Genomic DNA, 20,048 nt, shown 5'->3' with positions numbered 1-20,048 from the left:
CTTCTTGGCCCTTTCATATTTAGGCAAAACAAGTTGCTCTGGTGAATATGACCCTTGGCGAAACTGGCAAATCTCAGGACATTTGCTCTGGCAACAGATCAGATAACATTCCAAATCTGGCTAAGTCACCTAAACGTGAGGACTCTGTGAGAAGGTGTTAATGTTTTCACAGGCTAAATCTGATGTCTGTTTTTATCTTACTAGCTTTGTAAAGCACCTCAATTTACTATCACTTCTGGGGAGCTCTCCAATCTTTGAAGATCTTGCTGAAATATTTTTAAAAGTAGCAACAATGATAAAAGTAAACTACTATTTATTGAGGCAAGTAAAACATTTTATAGCTAAGGTATTAAAGGCTTAGAGAAGTAGTTCTAAGATAAATCAGCCTCTTAACCACTAAGTGTTTCCATCAGAATTATCTTAACCATCCAAACAGCAATAGACAACCAATGCAGCGTTTACTACCACGGAAATAGTCTAATTTTTTAGGGGTTCTTCCGATCATCTTTCTGATGTAGTATGTAGATAAGTTAGTTTTCTGATCTGAATTTAAATTTTATGTCATTCCTGTTTAACAGTTTGTCTTCGAAGCCACCTAATACGTTATTGAATTATTTACATTTCATATATAGACTTTTCTTTTTCAAATGGTTATTAAAAATATTAAAGTACTTGAGGCCTCTTCATGGTAAGTTTATCAGAGCAGTTAATTTTCAACTAAGTGTTCAGAGTCAATCAACCTTCAACATATAAAGTTGTAAAATACTCGGCGGTCCAGTATTTAAGTACAGCCAACTCAGTTAAATATCAGTAAACAAAGTCAATGTCAATGCCAAGTATCTCTATATCTCTATCGGGTTTTCGCTTCACCCACTGTTGTAATCCTGCGAAGAATACATTCAGGAACTAAGTCAATGCAAGTAAAAAAAAACAGGACTGATGTCAAGGTTAGGCGAATGGGAGGAAAAAAAAAATAGCGCATTTAAAACACTTTCTAAAACACCGGCAACACTGGTGTAGTTTTTTAAAATGCGCTGGTAACCCGACACTTCGAAGTGTTTGCTACGGGGGAGACTCGGGCGGTCCCACCCCTCTCGGCCTCGGTCCGCTGTCTCGGAGCCCCGGAGCCGGCCAGAAAAAGGCACAGCCGTGAAAACAAGTTCGCTTCGGCCGGTCCGAGGCGCGGGGAGTCAGCCGTGGGGCGGCTGCGACGTCAAAGCCCGCCGTCCCCGCCCGGCTGTGGAGACCCCAGCCCCACAAGGGGTACAGACCCCAAGTCCCAAAGGCATAAGAGGAGGCGCAGCCACCGCCCACCACGACCAAGGCCGTCAGCCCCGCCCCCACCCGCGGGGGCGACCCCTGACACCCCGCCCCCGCGGAGACCGAGGCGCTCTGGGTTGCGCCGCCCCTCCCCCATCGCCGAGCCGGCGCGAGTCCCCGCACCTCCCCCGCTCCGGCGGTCTCAGGTCCCCGAGCCACTGCCTCCATAGACCAAGCAGCCGCCGCGGAGCTCTCTGGGGGTTGGAGTCCTCGAGGGGGCCTTTGTGCGCCTCAGCGGCGGAGCCGAGGACTATGACTCCCACAATGCCTCGCGCCCGCCCCCTCGCCGTCCGCTTTCCGTCGCTCCCAGACTACATTTCCCGGCAGCCCTCGCGGCTCTCCCGCCCTCCCTCCCGAGACACGAGCCGAACTGGGCGTCAGGTCGGGGAGCCGGTCGGGTTCCCGCTCGCCGCCGCCGCCGCCGCCGCCCCCCGCAGCGACTCTCCCGCCTCTCCAGTCGCGCTGGTCGCAGGACCTGCATCGACAACTCTGCTCGGCTGTGGAGCCGCCGGCCCGAGAGTATAGTGTCCAGGACGCGACACACCGACCCCCCCATCGTCTCCAGTCGGGGCGACCCCTCCCGGGTCCGCCTTCGCCCTGCGCGGCCGCCAGAGCCCCCGGCTCCGAGCGGCCCCGCGGCCCGGCGTCCGCATCCCGGCCCCTGCAGTCCGCGGTCGCCGCCCCCCACCCTGAACATGGACTCCGACTCCTGCGCCGCCGCTTTCCACCCGGAGGTGAGTGAGAGCTGCGCCCCGACAGCCCCTGACCACCCTCAGGCCGATCCGGTGCTCCCGAAGGCGGACCCCCGCCGGCCGAGCGCCGTTCTCCCCTCCCCCAAGCTATCTCTCGTCGCCCCCCAGGCGCCCAACCCCGCCCCCCACTCGGGCCCGCGCCCGGTCTTCCCCGCCCCCCGTATCCTCCGCGTCCCTTCCGCGGGCGTCCGCGTCCTCCCGGCGCCCCTTCCCCGTGGTCGCCGCGCCCACCCTCCCCGGCTTTGCGTAGCCGGGGGACCTGTCTGCGCCCCCGGCCCCTCCTCGCCGGCCTGGCTTCCCCCTTCCCCGCCCCCGGGGACTCAGTCCGAGCCGCCTCCGCCCTGCGCTCCCGCTTTCCGGAGGAATCACCCACCCCCTCCCAGAGGGGCTCGCGGCCCCCCTCGGAAGGGGACTCCGCTCCGCGCGCCCCCCGCCTCCTCCTCTAATCCCCCCGAGCCCGGTGGCCCGCGCCCCGCCCCCTGACTCCAGCTCGGCCCCCGCCCCCTCTGGCTAGGGTGGGGGAGGCTCGTCCTTCAGGGTCCCCACCCCTGCGGGGGCCTGAGCTGTGCTCCCACCCCCAGCGCGTTTGCCTCCCCCTCCAGGGCCGCCTCCCCTTCCAGGGCCCCCTCCCCCGAGCTCGGCTCGCCCCGCCTCGGCTCCCCCTCCTTCCGGGGATCGGCTCTCGGTTCTCCCGGCCGCCCCCCAACCCCCGGGGCCCCCGCCGCGGTCCCCTCCCTCTCCCGAAGCTCGCCGAGTCTGGGGTGCGGGTCCGGCCGCCGGCGGGTGGGGGAGGGGAGGCGGCGCCGGGCGGGCTAGTCCGCCGCTCTGCCGCCTCGGGGGCTCGCGGGGCCTGTGAGTCCCGGACCCCGAATCCTGCCCGGCTACTCGCGCCCCCTCCCCCGCGGGATGGGCCCCGCACCTTCCGGGGCCGCTTGTCGGCGAGGAGCGGCTTCCGCGGGAGGGCGGGGAGGGGGCCGCACCGCCATCTGCTTTTCTTACGGGCGGCGTTGGCGGGGCCGGGGCGGCCGGCGCGGTAGGAGCGGCGCGGGTCCCCCGCCCCGGGCCCGAGGGCACCGCCGCCATCCACTGAGTCCCGGCCACTGACCCACTTAAGCACATTCCCCGCCGAAATAAAAGTTCTCCCCGCGAGTTTGAGGGCCGCAGCCCTCCCACCCAGCCGGAGGGAGGGCGGTCAGTTCTCCCTGCGGGTGGGGGCAGGGTCTCCCCGGCGCTGGAAGCGCTGGGTACCGCGCGGACTCTGCCTCGCCGCTGTTCTGCGCGCCTCTCCGGGTCTGGGCGGCCGAGGGCTGAGGGCAGAGGCGGTTTGCTAGCACCGAGTTGAGAAAATAAAAAGAAGTGGAGCCCTTGGAAGGAGACCTGCGGGTAGCAGGCCGCCCGCGCTGTTTTCTGGGCGCGCTGGACTGAGGGGGCGGGGGTGGTTGGACTAGGGCAGAAGCCGGAGCCCACCCCGTCGTCTCCTCCCCCTACTTTCATCCGAGTGGGGAGTGGGCCCCTCGGCTCTGGAAATGTTAGCTGAACTCCTAAGGATGGGACTGAGGTGGGTGATAAAGTGCTTAAAAAAAACCTAAGTAAAATACGCTAGTCAAATGAACCGAAGGAAAGCACAGTTGTTTTGCTTAGTAGCAAATAATCTTTTTCTTCCCAGCTCCTCTTTCTCAGCAGAGAATCAATTCTTGTTGAGGGCGATTCTTAATTGAATGGGGATGGGACACACAAGCCAAAATTCCTAGTATTTCATCTTCAGTATGCAAATGGTTTGTTGTTCAGTCCTTAAGTCATGTCCAAGTCCTTAAGCCTGCGGGACTGTAGCCCTCCAGGCTCCTCTTGAGCAGGGGATTTTCCAGGCAAGGATACTGGAATGGGTTGCCTTCTTCTCCTCCAGGGCATCTTCCCCACCCAGGGATTGAACCTGCATTGCAGGCGGCCTTTAGTGACTGTAATTATATACAGAGTTAGGTTTCCTAAATGGTAGTAGCAGGATTGTTTCTGGTTTGTTCTCTAGGTTGGGGGGTGTTGGAGGAGCCAGAGGGACCAGCAGGAAGTGTCTCCTCTGGAGGAGAGAGCTGGGTAGGAGGAGGGGGTCCTCCTGCAACCCTGCCTGGGGAGGGGTCAGGCGAGATTCAGGTCCAGGATTCCAGGTCTGAGCTCTGCAGGTTGAAAAGTAGTTCACTTCTAAAGTCACTTAAAATACTTCAGCTGCAGCAGTTTATCTTCAAAGTGGAAAATTTGTGGCAAAAAAGTTAATTATTAGGGCTCTCAATAGGCCTGTAGAAACTTAATAGATAATGTCAGAAAATGCCACATGAGCACTAATAAATAGACTTTTGTACAGTCTTTTATCTCCTAACCAGTTTCCCAGTATTCTTGGCATAGCATCGCATACCTCCTCTTTGAACCTTCTGAAAACTGTTAATTCTTGACCCAAACTTACCTTATCTTGTTTCTAGAGCGTTTGTAAATCTAGCAGTGTGTTTTTGAGTGGCAGACTATGAAAGCTCCAGCCTGTTTAGTATTGTTTCTTTGATGTCACCTGTAAGTGTCTACTTCCAAACATGCTCCCTTTTCTCGCTGTTAACAGGAGTACTCCCCCAGTTACAAGCGGCGCAGGACCGTGGAGGATTTCAACAAATTCTGCACCTTTGTCTTGGCCTATGCAGGCTACATCCCTTATCCAAAGGAGGTAATTCAGCACTTCAGAGACCTTGCTGGCAGCAAAACCAGAGTTTTTGACAAGGTGGTGGGTCTGGAAGGGGTTGAATGGGAGGACTTGAGCCGTAATAGTCAGGCAGAAATCTTTCTTACAGACTTAGATGAGCCTGGGAAGTGGTTCCTAAGACGGATGGAAAATGTAGACTTGCCTAGAAATGGTTCGATAAACTTTCAAAGTTTGCTTACAGATAATCTAACTGATATCTTCCTAATGTTCAGTGTTTATTGAGAGGTTACTGTCACTTAGTCATGTCTGACTGTTTGCGATCCTATGGACTATACAGTCCATGGAATTCTTCAGGCCAGAATACTGGAGTGGGTAGCCGACCTCTTCTCCATTGGATCTTCCCAACCCAGGAATCAAACTGGGGTCTCCTGCATTGCAGGCAGATTCTTTACCTTCTGAACCACAAGGGAATCCCCTAGAGCTTACTGTGGCTAGGCACTATTTTTGGCCATTATAATGATATGAAGTAGGAGCTTTTACTTATATCCTTTTCATTAGTAGTTTATTTATTTTGGCTGTGCAACATGCCTTGTAGGATCTTAGTTCCACGACCAGGAATCCAACCCAGGGCCAGCAGTGAAAGTGCTGAATTCTAATCATTGGACTTCCTGGGGATTCCCTATTTGTTTTTTGTATTTATTTTTTCTCTTCCATTTTGAAGATGAGGACACTGGAGATGACACAGAGAGGGAACTCCTTACTCTGCGTACAGGCTCATTGGTGGTGGAGCCTGGGGTTCAAGCAGATCAAAGGGTCAGGCCCAGTCCACCCTGCCCTACCTGGTGGGTGGCCTCCTGGTTGGTGTCATTACAGAATCTTCAGGGACTCGTGGCCAGAATCCCATGTAAATTAAGGCGTTTTTTCCTTGCTGAGAAATGGGCAGGTGGACCAGCGCTGCCAGGGTGCTCAAACTTCAGGGGCCTGGTTCATACTGTGCAAGACTCAAGAGAAAGGAATCCAGTATTTTTAGGAGGCCAGATCCCAGCACTGGGTTATTGTTTCCACTGCCAGCTAGGTGGATAACGCCTACATGAATGCTGCTACTGTTTGCACATCAACAAACAGTAGCAGTTTGCTTGATTGACCTGAAGGAATCAGAGAGGAACTCACTGCTTTGGGGCAGTAATTACATACTTGGATTTTGCAGTATTTTGAGATGCCTCCAAGTTTTTAAAGAAAAGTGTCAGAACATTCTCACCATTAATTTACATGCACTTAATTAAAATGTACATCCTTTGGGAGGACAGTTGTGGGGGAGATTGTAAAATCAGGAAAGATTAGAGCTTGAGGGTGGTGTGTCTTTGGCACTCCTGTCCCAGAAGTGGATTGAGTATCAACTAAGTTCTTGGTGAGGGTTCACCCAGGGCTGGAGGTCCCCCTTGTGGGTTCATGTTGTAGTTGGAAGGACACACTAAATCCTAGTGATGGTGTTCCTAAAGAAGAGCACTGGTGAGAGCTGAGGAGCTCTGGGTTCTTTGTTTCCCACATCTGCAGACCTGACCTGGTAGGGAGTGGGGAGGGCGGGGTCCTGGGGAAGCTCTGCTCAGGGCCAGCTCTTGGTGTTGGAGGCTAGTTGAAATAACCAGAAGCCGCCGTGTTTTCTCTGTCCTTTCAGGAAGTCCCTCTGAGGAGCAGTCCCAGCCCCGCCAACAGCACCGCTGGTACCATCGACAGTGACGGTTGGGATGCCAGTTTTGCCGACATCTCGTCCACCGTGCCCTTGCCAGTCTCTGACCGCTGCTTTGGCCACCTGCAGCCCACCCTCCTGCAGCGAGCCAAGCCTAGTAACTTCCTGCTAGACAGAAAGAAGACCGACAAGCTGAAGAAGAAGAAGAAGAGGAAGCGAAGGGACAGTGATGTGCCTGGGAAGGAGGGCTACGTGGGGGGCTTGCTGCAGCTGGAAGCCGCCGACCCATATGCAGAGACCCCCACGAGCCCCACTCTGCAGGATATCCCCCAGGCCGCTGGAGACCCCTGTTCGGGCTGGGACTCTGATACTCCTTCCAGTGGGTCTTGCACCACGGTGTCACCGGATCAGGTCAAAGAAATAAAAACTGAAGGCAAACGGACTATCGTCCGGCAGGGCAAGCAGGTGGTGTTCCGGGACGAAGACAGCACGGGCAACGACGAAGACATCATGGTGGATTCCGGTGAGTGGCCCAGAGGTGGGATGCTAAGAGCGGGGTTTCAGGGCCCTAACCTTCCCCTTCCACTGCAGGGGTTGTGGGTTCGATCCCTGGTCGAGGAGCTGAGATCCCATGTGCCTGCCATGAGGTGCGGGGTCTCAGGGCGGTGGTTCCTTCCTTGGAAGGGGACAGGGGAGCATAACCCACCACCTTCAGGGGAAAGGGTGTGAGAAGGCGGATGCCGAGATGTTTAGGAAGGGATGATCACAGCTGAAGACAGCGAACATTCCAGAGCAGGCCTCAAAATGTGAAAATAACATAGCTCATGAGTAACCACCTTGTGGGGATTCCTCGTACCACACATTTCAGTGCTTTTTGTGCACGCGTGCATTTTCAGAGCGGGAAGTATCACCCTGAAACTTGAGATTGGTTTCACTGCAGCTCAGCTGCCCTGTCCCTTTGGAGAGTGGCTTTCCTGATGGGAGGGGTTCTGATTGGGGGTGTTGTGAGAGATTTTTCCACTCTTACATGGTTCTCTGCTTTCAGATGACGACTCCTGGGACCTGGTCACATGCTTCTGCATGAAGCCGTTTGCTGGCCGCCCCATGATAGAGTGCAACGAGTGCCACACTTGGATTCACCTGTCCTGTGCAAAGATCCGGAAGTCCAACGTTCCGGAAGTGTTTGTCTGCCAAAAGTGCCGGGACTCCAAGTTTGACATCCGCCGTTCCAACCGGTCCCGAATGGGCTCCCGGAAGCTGTTTCTGGACTGACTGCTGGAGGGCGAGGAGTCGAAAGGGACTGTGGGCCTGCTGGCCCTGGTCTTAGTTGAGCACAGGACTCTTAGCTCCAGCGCGGGCAGACCCCTGCCGTTCAGGTGCCTACATGAAAGGACCAGCTGTCCAAGGTATAAACTGTACATAGCCAGTGACTGAATAAAATCCTTGTTGGCCAGAGCTGCTGCTGGAGCCATGGTCTCTGCAGTGGAGGTGGACTGCACACCCAAGCGCAGCGGGTTTGGTCCAGCCGAACATGAGGGTGTGTGGTCGTTGTGCATTTTTGCTCTCATTGTTGACAAACCCCCGCCAATCGGAACAAGTGCTGTCTGTTACTCCTGCTTCCGCTGTGTTGGCGCGAGGAGATGATGTTTCCCCGGCCTGTTTATGAACCGCCATACGTGTGAACTTCTCCAGTCCGTCTTTTACCATAAGTGTCTGTATAGCAACCATCAAAGCCGCTCCTCCCTTAGTGGTCCCCCTCTCCCCTGCCTTAGGGGATGCCTGTTCTCCTGGGGCTGGAGTCCCTGGCCTCACCCAGGGGTGGTGAGCTGGCAAGTGAGCCCCAGGTTTCCTTCAGTTCGTCAAAGGGGACACTATGCAGCTGCTTCTCTGTGGAAAGGGGGTTGGTTCGGGGGTGGGGTCATGGTGGCCCATGTTCATAACTCAGTTTCCTGTTTTGCACGATGTAAAAAAACCTGTCTCTTTGCACGAAATAGCCAAAAGTATTGGCAGACTTCTGCCTGGGTTCCCTTCCTCTCCAGTTGGCTTTGGAGGTCCTGGGGGTGCCCAGCAAGCTGTTTTCAAGTGAGGGGGCGCCTGGATCCTCTCCTTGTCTCTCCCCCCTCACTTTGTTCTAGCAGCGACATTAAAGGTTAGGCAGTCTCTGGGGGAGGATTTTCTCCACATAGTGGGCGGGGGGAGGGAAAATGGGAGGAAGGCCTCCCTTATGGGTATAGTATGCCCCTCATACAGGCTGGCCTGCTGGTTCCACGGGGCAAGGTTAGGACTTTTGAAGCATTTTTTTGGTTTGAGTTGGTGGGTGAGTGAGATGGTAACGCTGGCCTCCAGGAAGGTACCACTGAACTTTGCAAAGTTCCTTAGATCTAAAAGGGCCCTGGACCGAGGCGACCCCTGTGCAGGCCAGCTCGGGAGAGGCCAGGGAGTTTGAAGCCCGGCGGGCCTCCACCGGAGGGCCATGTGGCGGGACACTGATGGCTCTCAGGCTTGAGGGAGAGGGAGGACGTCAGTGTTCCTCGAAACTGATGTTACTCTAGCAGTTTAAATACTCATTCTCAAAAATTTTTTTTTTGTACATTGATGAGTGTGTCTTCATAAACATTATTTCTCACGAAGCATGAAGAGGGAAGAGTGCCCAAGTCAGGCATATTTATTGACATCAAGGTGGAGCCTCAGTCTTCCCACGGGGAGACTTCTCTACGTGGTCCGCATGTGTAGGGCCATCAGGCGGACTTGTGTCCACATTCTCTCACTGAAGCATCGGGGGGTTGAAGTGTAATTGGCTGATCGGAGCCTATATTTTGTCCTAGTATCTTTCATGCTTGACCAGCCAACTGCCTTTTTTGTTTTATTTTTAATTCTGTTGTTTCTGTTAACACAAAAAGAGAGAGAAATAGTTTTTGAAATCCATTTTATTGTGAAGAGCCCCAAGGGAGATGTTCTACTCTAGAGAAAAATAGTAAGGAGCTGGCTTAGAAACAACCTTCTCCCCAGACAACCGTCTGGCTCTGACTAGGGCAAAAGTCCAGGAAAAGTTGGAGAGAAATTTGCCAAAGATCTGCACCGTGACATTGCCTGTCCTTTGTCTTCACCGTGACAGTAGCCAAAGTTTCCAAGTGTTTCTCTCTTAAAAAAAAAAAAAAAACCTCCACAGTTTTACAAGTGTGTTTAAGAATAGGTGTGATTTTAGGGTGGAGCTGCCAGTCTTGGCAATTACCATATTGCTCTTAGAAGACTCAGTTCCTGGTGACGCCTCTGGAAGGCATTTGATACTCATCTCGATTTCTGTTTCCTTCATTTGCTTTTGTTCTTTTAACAGAGTTATCCCTGTGGGTGGTGTCTTAAGAAGTCAGGACACCACGGTTTTTCTGTTAGATTGAGCTGGGCAGCTGCAATCAGCTTTATGCAAATTAGGTATGGCCCATCTCTGGGTTCCTGGTTGGTGGCTGATGGAGAAGGGAGGGAAAGTTGTCATCCCCAAAGCAAGTCCCTCCTGTCGGCTTTGGCCAGGCCAGACACTTAACATCGTTTACATTGTTCTGTGTAATTATAAAGTTTATGTGTATAAAGCGAAGCTGTTTCTGTGAAACTGTATATTTTGTAAATAAATATATTGCTACTTTGAGGTTCATGTCTAGGTGTTTGTGTTCTGTGCTGAAGGACTGACCCTCATCACCAACTCCCAAAATCATGGTTACATGAAGACTTGGGAAGTTTAGAGTGAGTTTGGTTTAGCAGGATGAAACATTCTCACATCCCTTAATACACTTTTCTAGTAAATTCTCCAGAAACAAACCACAGCATGAAGAGACGTGAATAGCTTTCACAATTTCTTCACATTGTACATTAGCTTAAATCCCAGTGAGTGGTTAACCTGCATTGTAAAAGCTGCAGCCATCTCTAAGCTTATGCAGGTGGGATTAGAATCTGCCCCGTACTCATTCTGCCCTTCCACTTGGGGGTCCCAAGGGGCTGAGCCTGTTCTGTCAGTCGGCTGTGTCTGCCTAGCCAATCTGGGACCAGCTAATGGTCAACTAGTACTTTCTAATGTGACGTTGGAGCAGCCGAAATCTATGAATCAACACCTACTGAAATCTTGAAAATACTGGCCTCGGTGGCCGGTGAGCCTGCCTTTAACCAGTTGTCCAGAGCTGGGTTGTGTGTGTGTGAATTTTGGAGGCTCAGAGCAAGGAGGTGAGGGTGACGCTTCAGCATAACTAGGGTAAAACCTGCATCGGGGATGTCCGGTCTGAGCCGGGCGTTGAAGCACCCCTTGACAGGGTCGCGGGCACTGTGCACGAGATGCTGGCTAAGGAACATAACCCGACCCGCCTTTACTCACCAGCCTCCCTGCAAGCCCCGCCCCTCACGGAGGCCCCGCCCCTCTCTCGAGGGCCTGCCGCCGGCAGGCCCCGCCCCAATCGCTCGCCCCGCCTCCACCGGTCAGCCCCGTCCCGTCCCGTGACCCCGCCCCTCCCGGAGTCGCTGCCGCGCCCCGCAGGCCCCGCCGCCGCCATCTTTGTTTGGGGCAGCCGGGCCTGGCGTCTGGAGATGCCGAAGTCGTGCGCGGCCCGGCAGTGCTGCAACCGCTACAGCAATCGCAGGAAGCAGCTCACCTTCCACCGGTGAGGGGCGGGGGCACCGGGGTGCGCGGGGGCCCGCTTCGCCCAGGCCGATGACCGCGGCCCCCGCGGAAGCGCCAGGCCTGGCGCGACAGGCTTGGGGACACTCGGGCCGCTGCCCGACCGCCGGGAGGCCAGAGGACGTGCGGCCGAGCCCTTTGCGGAGGGGCGGCGGCCCCCCGGGGAGTGGCGAGGTCCTGGTCCAAGAAGCCCGGCACCACCTCGGCCGCCTGGGCGTGCAGGGAGACGGTCGGAGAGGCTGAGTAACGCCCGCGGGCGCACAGCCTCTCTTGGGTCGGGGGAGGCGGTGGCGGGCCTGGTGCGCGCTCAGCGCTGCGCCCTTGCGGTGACTTGGCATGCGTCCCCTCCGCGGCCCAGGGACTGTGCAGCCTGGGACGTAGTTAAGTGTGCAGTATTTGCTGCAAGATGCGTTGCTAACCTCCCTTAGGTGTGTGGTGCGCTGCGCGCTCTGCTCACCTCTCCGGTGGTGGAGGAATGAGAACGTTCAGGCGGGTGGGGCGCGGGGCCGGGACGCGCGACCTTTGCTGGAGCCGCAGGAGGATGGTAGGACTTCTGGAGTCTGTCCCTGCGCGCCCCGCGCCCCTCAGGTGTGGGACCCGGCCGAGTGCACGGCCGCTTGCGCATCGATGGGTAGAGTGTTGCACACTTTATTGCTGGTTCCAGCCACAGCGCCTTCCTCCATCCTGCTCAGAGTATGACTCCAAAGGGCTGCGCTCTGTTCATCTACACTTCGTCTCCTCTAAGCGTTTTCTTTTTTAACGTGAGTATGTCTATTGATATGTAACACGCCTACGGAAAAGTGCACAATTTATAAGCACACAATTTAACCAAGTGAACACCCGGTGTGACTGCCAAGAGTTTAGAACATAGAAGCCCCCAGGAGACCCGGAAACGCACCCCCTTCCAGCCCCTCACTCAGTCCCCAAGGGTAAGGCCTCTGTCAGAGGGGACTGCCTTGGCCTGTTTGGAGCCTCACTGAATGGAGCCACACGCTGTCCTTTTTCCTGTCCTTTGCTCATCACTGTGCTTGTGAGTCCTTCATGTGGCCTGAAGCAGCCGCAGCAGTTCATCCTTTTCATTGCTGTGTAGTGATCCAGGAGTATATTTACTCCAACCAACTTGTTCTACAATTGAAGGGCATTTGGGCCCCTCTGTGTTTTGGCCATCACGGGTACGAGACTTGGGGCGTCTTTGCTGGGTCTTGTCTTCCAGCGCCTGTACCCCACCACTCCCAAAATTTGCTCGGTCAAGTCCCATTGGCCCTTCTCTGCAGCCTATGACACAACAGACTGCTGACCCCTTGAGGCCATCTACCACCTGGCTTCTGGGACACCTCTTGTTCTCTTCCTTTGTCACAGTGTCCCTTCTCAGTCTTCTTGGGTAGATTCTGCTTATTTCCAACTCCAGACAGATATTGGAGCACTTCAGGGTGCCGGCCGTGCCGCTGTCCCATCGCTGTCCACGCTGGCTCCCCAGGGCAGCCATCTCACCCAGGCTTATGGCTCTGCCACCTTTTACATGGGGATACCCGCATGGTGACAACTCCAGACAACTCTTGTCCCCCTGCCACTCAGCTTCAGCACGTGGACATCTAAAAGGCACCTGAAATTTAACATCTCATGTATATTAATAAAACCAAACTGCTGATCCCCCCCAAGCTGCCCCTCCCCCATAATCTCAGCACTTGAAAGTCCTTCCTCTGCTTCTTAGCCCACAGGCAAACTTCTCTGCCTGGCTTTCATGATGCACCCCAGATCTGCCACTCACCACCTTCTCCAGCTCCACCTCTGCCTGAGCCTCCAGGAAGCCCCTTCTGACAGTGGCCTGCATCCTCTTCTTGCTCTGTGTCAGCCAGACCTGCCTCGTTGGCTCCTCACACCCTCGGGCCTTTGGACTTGCTCTTCCTTCTGTTCCCGTGTTGCTGTTCTGTGTCCCACTTTCTGCAGCCTCTGCTCCAGTGTCACCTCCTAGGTGGCCTTCCCCAACCACTTCCTATTCTATTCTTGCATGGTCCGTGACTGTCTAGTGTACTGGCTGTCTCCTTGCTCTAGAATGTAGGTTCCAAGAGGGTGGGCTCACTTCCCCTCCTGCTTCCCCACACAGGAGCAGGAATGGAGGCCTGCCTGGCAGATGTGGCTCTGGGAGCACCTCACTGAGGCTCTGGCCATGTTCATGGTCTCAGATATCCTACTAAGGATGCTGTCAGCAGCCACGATGGAAGCTTCCCAACATGGAAGGATGTGGTTTAACAGGACAAGGCTATTGAGTTTTCCAGGCTGTCCAGTAAAATGCAGGGCAGGGATGCAGAAGGTCCCTGGGACCCTGAAGGTGTGTGTTTAGCCCCGCAAGTCCCTCGTGCCTCCTTGCTGTGCCCCCAGGTTCCCGTTCAGCCGCCCGGAGCTGCTGAAGGAATGGGTGCTGAACATCGGCCGGGGCGACTTCGAGCCCAAGCAGCACACGGTCATCTGCTCCGAGCACTTCCGGCCCGAGTGCTTCAGTGCCTTTGGGAACCGCAAGAACCTGAAGCACAACGCAGTGCCCACAGTGTTCGCCTTCCAGGGCCCCCCACAGGTGCACGGCCGTGGGGGTCCCCCACCTGGCAGTGGGGTGGGCAACGGTGTCATTTGTGGGGACAGCAGAGGCTGAAAACTGACAGGCCCCTAGGTCCAAAGCCCAGGGTCCCCACCTGGCCCTGAGCTTTAGGAAATCTGCAGTTCAAAGCTGCCTTAAAAACAAGTCACTTCATGATGGGTGCTACGGAAGCAGCTGATGGGGAGGGGCCCACGAGCTTGCTTCTTTCTGCACTTCACTTTGTGGGGCCTCACTTGGGCTCGAGGGAGGTGAGGACTTTCCTGTCCAGGGCACAGGAGGACGATGGTGGTGGAGTGCTGGAGGGGGACAGGGACAGCGGAGCGAGGCTGGGTGGGGGCAGGATCTGAGCATGCTCAGGAGCAGCAGCAGCTCAGGCCCTGTGGAGAGCGCAGGGCCAGGTGGTGACAGCCTTGGACAGGCGGTGGTTTTCTTCAAAGGGGCGGAGGGCTTGACATACAGGGATCTGAGTTTCCCAACCAGGGATTGAACCCTTGTCCCCTGCAGTGGAAGTGCAGAGCCCTAACCCCTGGACCACCAGGGAAGTCCTGGACAGGAGGTGGGTTTTTGGGGGGAGGCTGGTGGGGAGGGACGTGACTTCCGAAGGTCCCTCTGGAGGCTGGTTCAGAGGCCTCTGTGGCATCGCAGGTAAGGATGGTCACAGTGGCCTGAGCCAAAAGTGGGTGTCATGATGAGAAGATGGAACAGGCCAACTCTGGAGACCTGTTGGGTTGAAAAGGAGGTGGTCTAGGGGCCAGGGGGGTCCCTGAGGGCTGGGCTTTGCTCCATGGCTTTTATTCCCATGTCCAGGAACATTGCTTGGCACAAAGTAGACGCTTAATGGGGGAGCTCTTCTTTCTTTTAAACGTAGAAGGCCTTTTGTTTTATATATATATATATATATATATATATACTTACTTTATCATGGTAAGAACACTTACCCTGAGATCTGCTGTTTTAACACACATAAAGTGCACAGCACAGTATTGTGGACTGCAGGGATGTGGTACCGGGGACTCTGGAAATTACAGTTTGCTGATCTGAAACTCCCATCGTGGATCAGGAACCTGTTCAGTCAGGGTGATGACTTCCATGGCATTTGTAGGAAACTGCTCCACGGCCAGTGATGACAGGTTAACCCTAAGGAGACGTTTGTGGTCCTGCCTCTAGTGCTTTTGGTGCCTGGGGGCAGAGTGGGGGTGCGGGGAGTTGAAATTGTGGTCCCCATGGTTTCTGCTCAGTTCTTTGGAGGCCTGGGGACTGCAGGCTTTGAGTTGGGTGTTTTCCCTTGAAGAATGCCAGGTCTCTGGCTTCAGTGGGTCTCTGACCCAAGGTTTGGGGACTGTGGAGGAGGGGCACTGGTGTATGGTGAGAGGAGAGCTGGGCTGGGCTGAGCATGGGGACAGAGACAGGTGAGGCCTGATGGACCCTCTGGTGCAGATCTCCTGTGCCCACCCCGGGGCCTGTCCACAGCAGCTCTGCATCTCTTGCAGCTGGTGAGGGAGAACACGGACCCTACCGGCCGGAGTGGAGACGCCACCTCTGGGGAGAGAAAGGTGAGTTTGCCCTGCTGGTCACAAGTGTTCCAACTGAGCTCCTGCGCCTTCCCGCCAGGCCAGCCCACTGGAGCTCATCATGCTTTCCTTACAAGTTGGGGTTTGGATTCCGTTTTCCTAGAGAAGGAGAAGCTGAAGCTGTCCATGCCTCCTCCTCCCTGTTCAGTATCAAGCAGTGGCAGCCAGTCGCAAGTCTGGCTCCTGCTCATCTCTAAAGGTTTGGCCCCAGGCTGTGGAGGCGGCTAGCTGTCCTGCTGGTGCCCTGGCAGCCCCCATGTGGTGTGAAGGGACTCCTGGCAGGATAAGTAGCAGCTGGGGAGGACCCACGAACGGCTGGCTCCGCCCTGTCTTTACAGGTCCTCCCTGAGACGGGCTCCGGGGAGTGTGGCCTGGGGAGGAAGATGGATACGACAGTTGAAGTGCTGCAGCTGCCCCCCGAGGTTGGAGGCCCAGGAGCACAGGTGAGGCCGGGCTTGGCGTGAAGGCAGCACAGGACTGGTCTCAGTCTGAGGGGATTTGCTTCAAACAGAATGAAGAAAACTGGTGCTCGAACCAGAGCACCAGCCTGGACCTCAGACTTTACCCGCAACAGCTGCGGCCCAGCAGTTCTGGGTGTCAGGGGAGCCCCCTTGGCCTCAGGTCCCTGGCTGCTGCTCTGGTCCCTCACTGACCTCTGTCCTCAGGTCCCGCCACACACACCAGAAACTTCTGGGGTCCCTGGTCAGCCAGCTAGCCCCCCAGAGCTGAAGAGGCGCCTCCCCACACAGCCGTCCGATCACAGCTATGCCCTTTTGGACTTAGACACCCTGAAAAAAAAACTCTTCCTGACTCTGAAGGAGAACGAAAAGCTCCGCAGGCGCCTGAAGGCCCAGAGGCTGGTGATGCGGAGGATGTGCAGCCGGCTGCGTGCCCGCCTCGCAGGGCGGCCGGGACTCCAGGCCAGGCCTCGGCTGGGGCAGCAGAGCTGAGCTGCCTACTGGGCCGTTTGAGCCTCTGAGAGGAGGGGCCATGGTCTCCAGACTCTCTGGCTGTGGACCTTTTGGTCCCACTTTGACCCTTAGGCCAGCGCCGCCTCAAGTGGGAGTGTGGTGGCCCCGGCGGGGAGGAGGCTGGGGCCCTGAACAGGACACCTTGGCTCTCCCTTCAGAAGGTGACAGCCCAGCTGCCTCTCTAGCACAAGCTGGGTGAGCGTCCTTGGAACCACCCTGGGCCAGTGTGGCCGACCATGTCCCTGAGGGGTAGGTAGGCCCCGGCTGGGGTGGGGGATGTGGGGCGCTAGCTGACCCTAAGGCAGCGAGGCGTCCCCTCCATCACCTGGACGGCTGGCTCTGTCCCAGGAGTACCTCTGCGCGGCCGGTGTGAGTGAGCAACGTAATAAAGTGTCTTCCTACCCCGTGTGCTGCCTCCTTTATTTAAAAGTGAGTGAGCACTGGTTTGAGTTCTCCTGAGCATGGTCACAGCTGAGGAGACTGACTTCCTGTTTCCTGCTGAAGGACCAGCAGGGCGTGACCATATTTGACTTCCCAAAAAAGTTGCCTTTACTTAAAAACAAAACGAAACAAAACAAAAACCACCTAGCCTGTGATTTGAACTCTGGACTCTTAAAATTCTCAGGCAGATGTCTGGCAGAGAAAATACCCCAGCCTCAAGTCAGGTCTCACAGTCTGAACCCTGAGAACAGAGGGTGGGGCAAGGCCTGTGAGGAGGAGGCAAGTCCCTCTACCTGGTGGCTCCTAAAATGAACACACAGACGCATACAGACACTGCCCCCGGCTTTCAGGAAAGGTTTATTGTGGTAAGAGCGTGTCCTCTGTTCAGTCCCTGTTCAACAACAGGAGGGACGGCCTGCCAGGAGGGGCACAGGCTATGGCCAAGGTCGGACTCCACTAACTCGACACTTATTGCACGATTTACATTCAGAGCAGCTGCTCTTGCAGGGAACTTTTAAGTGGAGATAAATATTACAGAATTGGACAACCTGAACTACCTTTAAACACTGGAGGAAGGGGGTTGTGAGTGACTTCTCCGGTACCGACATCAGGGGCAAGGCCTGATTGAACAGGAGCCGCACAGAGGCTGCCTGAACCCCAACCAGCCAGGCGTCTGCTCCTCCAGTGACTGTTCACCAGCCAGGCTGGTTAGGAGGGGCCTGGTCGTGAAATACTCTGCATCCTCAAAAGAGGCGTGTGAAGGAAGGGGTTCCTGGGAGCAGACACCCAAATGGGTACGGGCAGCCCAGAGGAGACTGACTGAGCCGGTGTGGGAGCAGCAGTGCCACCTGCTGGCAGCGAGCAGGGAGGGGCCCCTGGAACCCCTTGAGCCTCTTGGCTCCCACTCTGACCTCTCCGGGCCGCATGGACTGAGCTGTGTGGGGGAGGGCAGAGGCAACGCTGCTTCGCATGAGGACACAGGTGGCTCCTGGGACCGGAGTGACATCCTCTGTCCCAAGCCAGGTGCCAGTGGAATGACTTGAGAAGTTCTGGGAGGGGACGGAGGAGACTTAATTCCCAAAGCCACTCGTTCTCAGGTAAAAAGCAGATTTATAAACCCACACCATCCTGTCCAGATTCACGCAGTCACATTTCAGCAGGAAGGTGACTCAACAGGCGTTCCCTTGATCCAGAGACTCTGCTCCTGGGAACGGCTTCCCTCCTTCCGTTTTGTTTTCTGTGTTCAGTGTGGATTTTAGGAAAGGTAGCTCACGCTCACGGGCATGAGGGCGAGGTGTTCATAAATACCTCACGGCAGACAGAGCTACTGGGTGGCTCAGCCGGCGAGGGACCCTGAGGCCCCGGGGGCTGGGCCTTCCCTGCGGGGACATGATCCTTGGGAACAGACTCGGGCCCAGCTGCGGTTCCGGTCCTGGTGGGGTTGCCTCGGGGCATCTGTGTGTCCCTTCACATAATTGAGCCAGTACCACTTTCTATGCAAATACAAAATAAACATCTGATTCTGGGTTTTTTTCCCTGCTTCTTTCCAAAATTTGTTGACTCCTGGGGAAATTCTTTTGCAGCCCCTTTTGAATCTGGCTTCTCAAGTAGTTTATCCATCAGTATCAATTCTGTGAGCTGTAAAAGAAAAGACAAAATCAGCGCATCTAAAGGCAACTGTTTCCACGCACTCTTTCCACGTAGCGGGGATCAACCAGGCCCTGGCCAGAGGCTGCCTGGCCTGAAGCTGGGCAGAGGATGAGCTGCCAAAAATCACTGTGTTCTTGAACACAGAGGAGCCACTGGGTCTGCCTCATACCTAGTCACGCCGGCTGCAGTTTCCAAGAGCTCACTACCACCTGGGAAAGGGCTGACCCCTCCCTCAGGGCATCATTTCCCAGGTCTGTGTAGGTCACGATGCCCAAGCCTATGGCTCCCCGGCCAAAGATAGAAGGAAGGCTTTTGTTGCCCCCGCCACTGAGGTCCCTGGGCCTGTCTCTGGGCAAGGACGGGTGACAGCCAGGGGCAGCTACTCACACTGCTTTGGTATCCTGAGTGCCTCGCTGTCGAGCGCCATGACCTGATGAAGGACCCCGCGGAACTGGTAAAGCACTTTCAGGTTCTTCTCTTCACCCACACACGGGTCGTAGAAGCCGGGCAGCCCAGCCTGCAACAGACAGATTCTCACTGGAGACAGGCGTTTGAAGCCCAGTGGCGCTGTAGTCAGTACCTGCCCGGAGGGGCAGTGTGGACACTGCCCACGAAGGATGCAATCCTGGGAGCCTGAGTACAGGAAAGAGGATTTTAACAAGCTGCCTACTTAGTCCTAGACTTGCCCCACTGCCACACTAAAACACCCTCCATCTTCAAGGAAGCCCTGCAGAGGACGCAAGACCAGGAACCCACTCAGGGACCAGGGCACTCTGCCTGAGCTCCTCTGTGCTTTAACTCACCTCTGGCACACACCCCACTCCCCCTGAGCCTCTGGTGTACTACAGGCGGACCCCCCTTCTGGAACCAGGCAAGGCACAGAGTGTGAGCGCCCAAAGGCAGGAGGTATATTTTGTTTGCTGCTGTAACTGGCACACAGTAGGGGCTCAAAAAACAGTTGGCAATGGATGGACAGATGAGTGGCTGGATGGATGGATGACGTCAACTGCTCCAGTGTGGCTGTAACCTGGGTCCTGGGCTGCATCTCGCATAGGGAATGCGGCAGCATGACGGGTTCCGCTGCAGTGACATGGCCCCTTAGAGGGTCCCTCTTCCCCAGGTGCCCCTCCCATCTACCTCGAGCGCCCACCTTGGAGGCCTCGGTGAGGATGAGCTTGGAGTCCTTCACCAGACACTGCAGGGGCACGGTCACATCGATCACCTTCACCTTCTCGCTCTTCTTGCTCTTGTCATTGACAAATTTTCCATACCAGGCGTTGACAATGATGAGCCCTGAGGACAGGGCTGGTCAGGGCAGGGCAGCCTTGGCAGGCAACCCCCGTGCAGCCTGGCTGCAGGAGCCATGTGCTCCTGCGGAAACCCAGCACCCACCCTGTCCTCAGAGAGGCCAGGCCTGCTCACCCATTCTGGACTCTTCGGCCTCAATTATTCTTCGGACAGATTCCTGCATCAACCGAACCTGCAGAGGACAAGGATGCTACTATCAGGGCCTCCGGAGGCTCCCTCAGAGCCAGGGCCACATGCCTGGTGCCTGTCGGTCCTGCTTGTCCATTTCTCTGGACGTGGCTGCTACTGCAGTCTTGGAAAAACAATTCACTCACAGGGAAGAAAAAGGACAACACCCACCACTTTTAAAAAACCTGGTAATGTCTTTGCAGGGTAACAGGGTTGACTCTTCAGGGCACAGACAGACGCGCCCAGCACTGCA

General features: G+C 55.8%; 3 protein-coding genes across 5 annotated transcripts in view; 2 read left to right on the top strand and 1 right to left on the bottom strand.

Annotated features, from left to right (window-relative positions):
* The first annotated feature begins 1,667 nt into the window (after window positions 1-1,667).
* PHF13 (PHD finger protein 13) lies at window positions 1,668-10,076 on the top strand. The gene is made up of 4 exons (XM_019976787.2): window positions 1,668-2,054; window positions 4,672-4,773; window positions 6,425-6,959; window positions 7,482-10,076. Exons 1-4 carry the CDS (start codon window positions 2,016-2,018, stop codon window positions 7,706-7,708), a joined length of 903 nt encoding a protein of 300 aa, XP_019832346.1. The 5' UTR covers window positions 1,668-2,015; the 3' UTR covers window positions 7,709-10,076.
* An 843-nt stretch (window positions 10,077-10,919) lies between these two features.
* THAP3 (THAP domain containing 3) lies at window positions 10,920-16,634 on the top strand. Its single transcript, XM_019976430.2, has 5 exons — window positions 10,920-11,076; window positions 13,473-13,665; window positions 15,177-15,239; window positions 15,596-15,700; window positions 15,923-16,634. The coding sequence occupies exons 1-5, from the start codon at window positions 11,003-11,005 to the stop codon at window positions 16,205-16,207; spliced, it is 720 nt and encodes a 239-aa protein (XP_019831989.1). The 5' UTR covers window positions 10,920-11,002; the 3' UTR covers window positions 16,208-16,634.
* A 374-nt stretch (window positions 16,635-17,008) lies between these two features.
* Window positions 17,009-20,048, bottom strand: part of DNAJC11 (DnaJ heat shock protein family (Hsp40) member C11) — a 70,480-nt gene continuing 67,440 nt past the window's right edge. For 2 of the 3 annotated variants that reach the window (XM_019976429.2, XM_070768280.1), the window contains 4 exons: window positions 19,742-19,799; window positions 19,470-19,612; window positions 18,707-18,836; window positions 17,009-18,307 (listed from right to left, as the gene is read on the bottom strand). In XM_019976429.2, the coding sequence (XP_019831988.2) occupies window positions 18,282-18,307; window positions 18,707-18,836; window positions 19,470-19,612; window positions 19,742-19,799 (357 nt within the window). In that variant the 3' untranslated portion in view covers window positions 17,009-18,281. Of the gene's footprint in view, window positions 18,308-18,706; window positions 18,953-19,469; window positions 19,613-19,741; window positions 19,800-20,048 lie in introns of those variants that run through there. The other variant, XM_070768278.1, reaches the window with a different exon arrangement.

The sequence above is a fragment of the Bos indicus genome, chromosome 16 (assembly GCF_029378745.1).
Source record: "Bos indicus isolate NIAB-ARS_2022 breed Sahiwal x Tharparkar chromosome 16, NIAB-ARS_B.indTharparkar_mat_pri_1.0, whole genome shotgun sequence".
Lineage (NCBI taxonomy): Eukaryota > Metazoa > Chordata > Mammalia > Artiodactyla > Bovidae > Bos > Bos indicus.
Note: the sequence above shows the minus strand (reverse complement) of the source record. Positions and strands in the feature narration are given on the sequence as shown.

What these genes read in the sequence shown, in the direction of transcription:
- THAP3 (XM_019976430.2), top strand. Translation starts at nt 11,003, where the DNA reads ATGCCGAAGTCGTGCGCGGCCCGGCAGTGCTGCAACCGCTACAGCAAT. An exon ending in CCACCTCTGGGGAGAGAAAG is followed by an intron (nt 15,240 to 15,595) that starts GTGAGTTTGCCC and finishes CTGTCTTTACAG; the next exon opens with GTCCTCCCTGAGACGGGCTC. An exon ending in TTGGAGGCCCAGGAGCACAG is followed by an intron (nt 15,701 to 15,922) that starts GTGAGGCCGGGC and finishes CTCTGTCCTCAG; the next exon opens with GTCCCGCCACACACACCAGA.
- PHF13 (XM_019976787.2), top strand. Translation starts at nt 2,016, where the DNA reads ATGGACTCCGACTCCTGCGCCGCCGCTTTCCACCCGGAG. An exon ending in CCGCCGCTTTCCACCCGGAG is followed by an intron (nt 2,055 to 4,671) that starts GTGAGTGAGAGC and finishes CGCTGTTAACAG; the next exon opens with GAGTACTCCCCCAGTTACAA. An exon ending in ACATCCCTTATCCAAAGGAG is followed by an intron (nt 4,774 to 6,424) that starts GTAATTCAGCAC and finishes CTGTCCTTTCAG; the next exon opens with GAAGTCCCTCTGAGGAGCAG.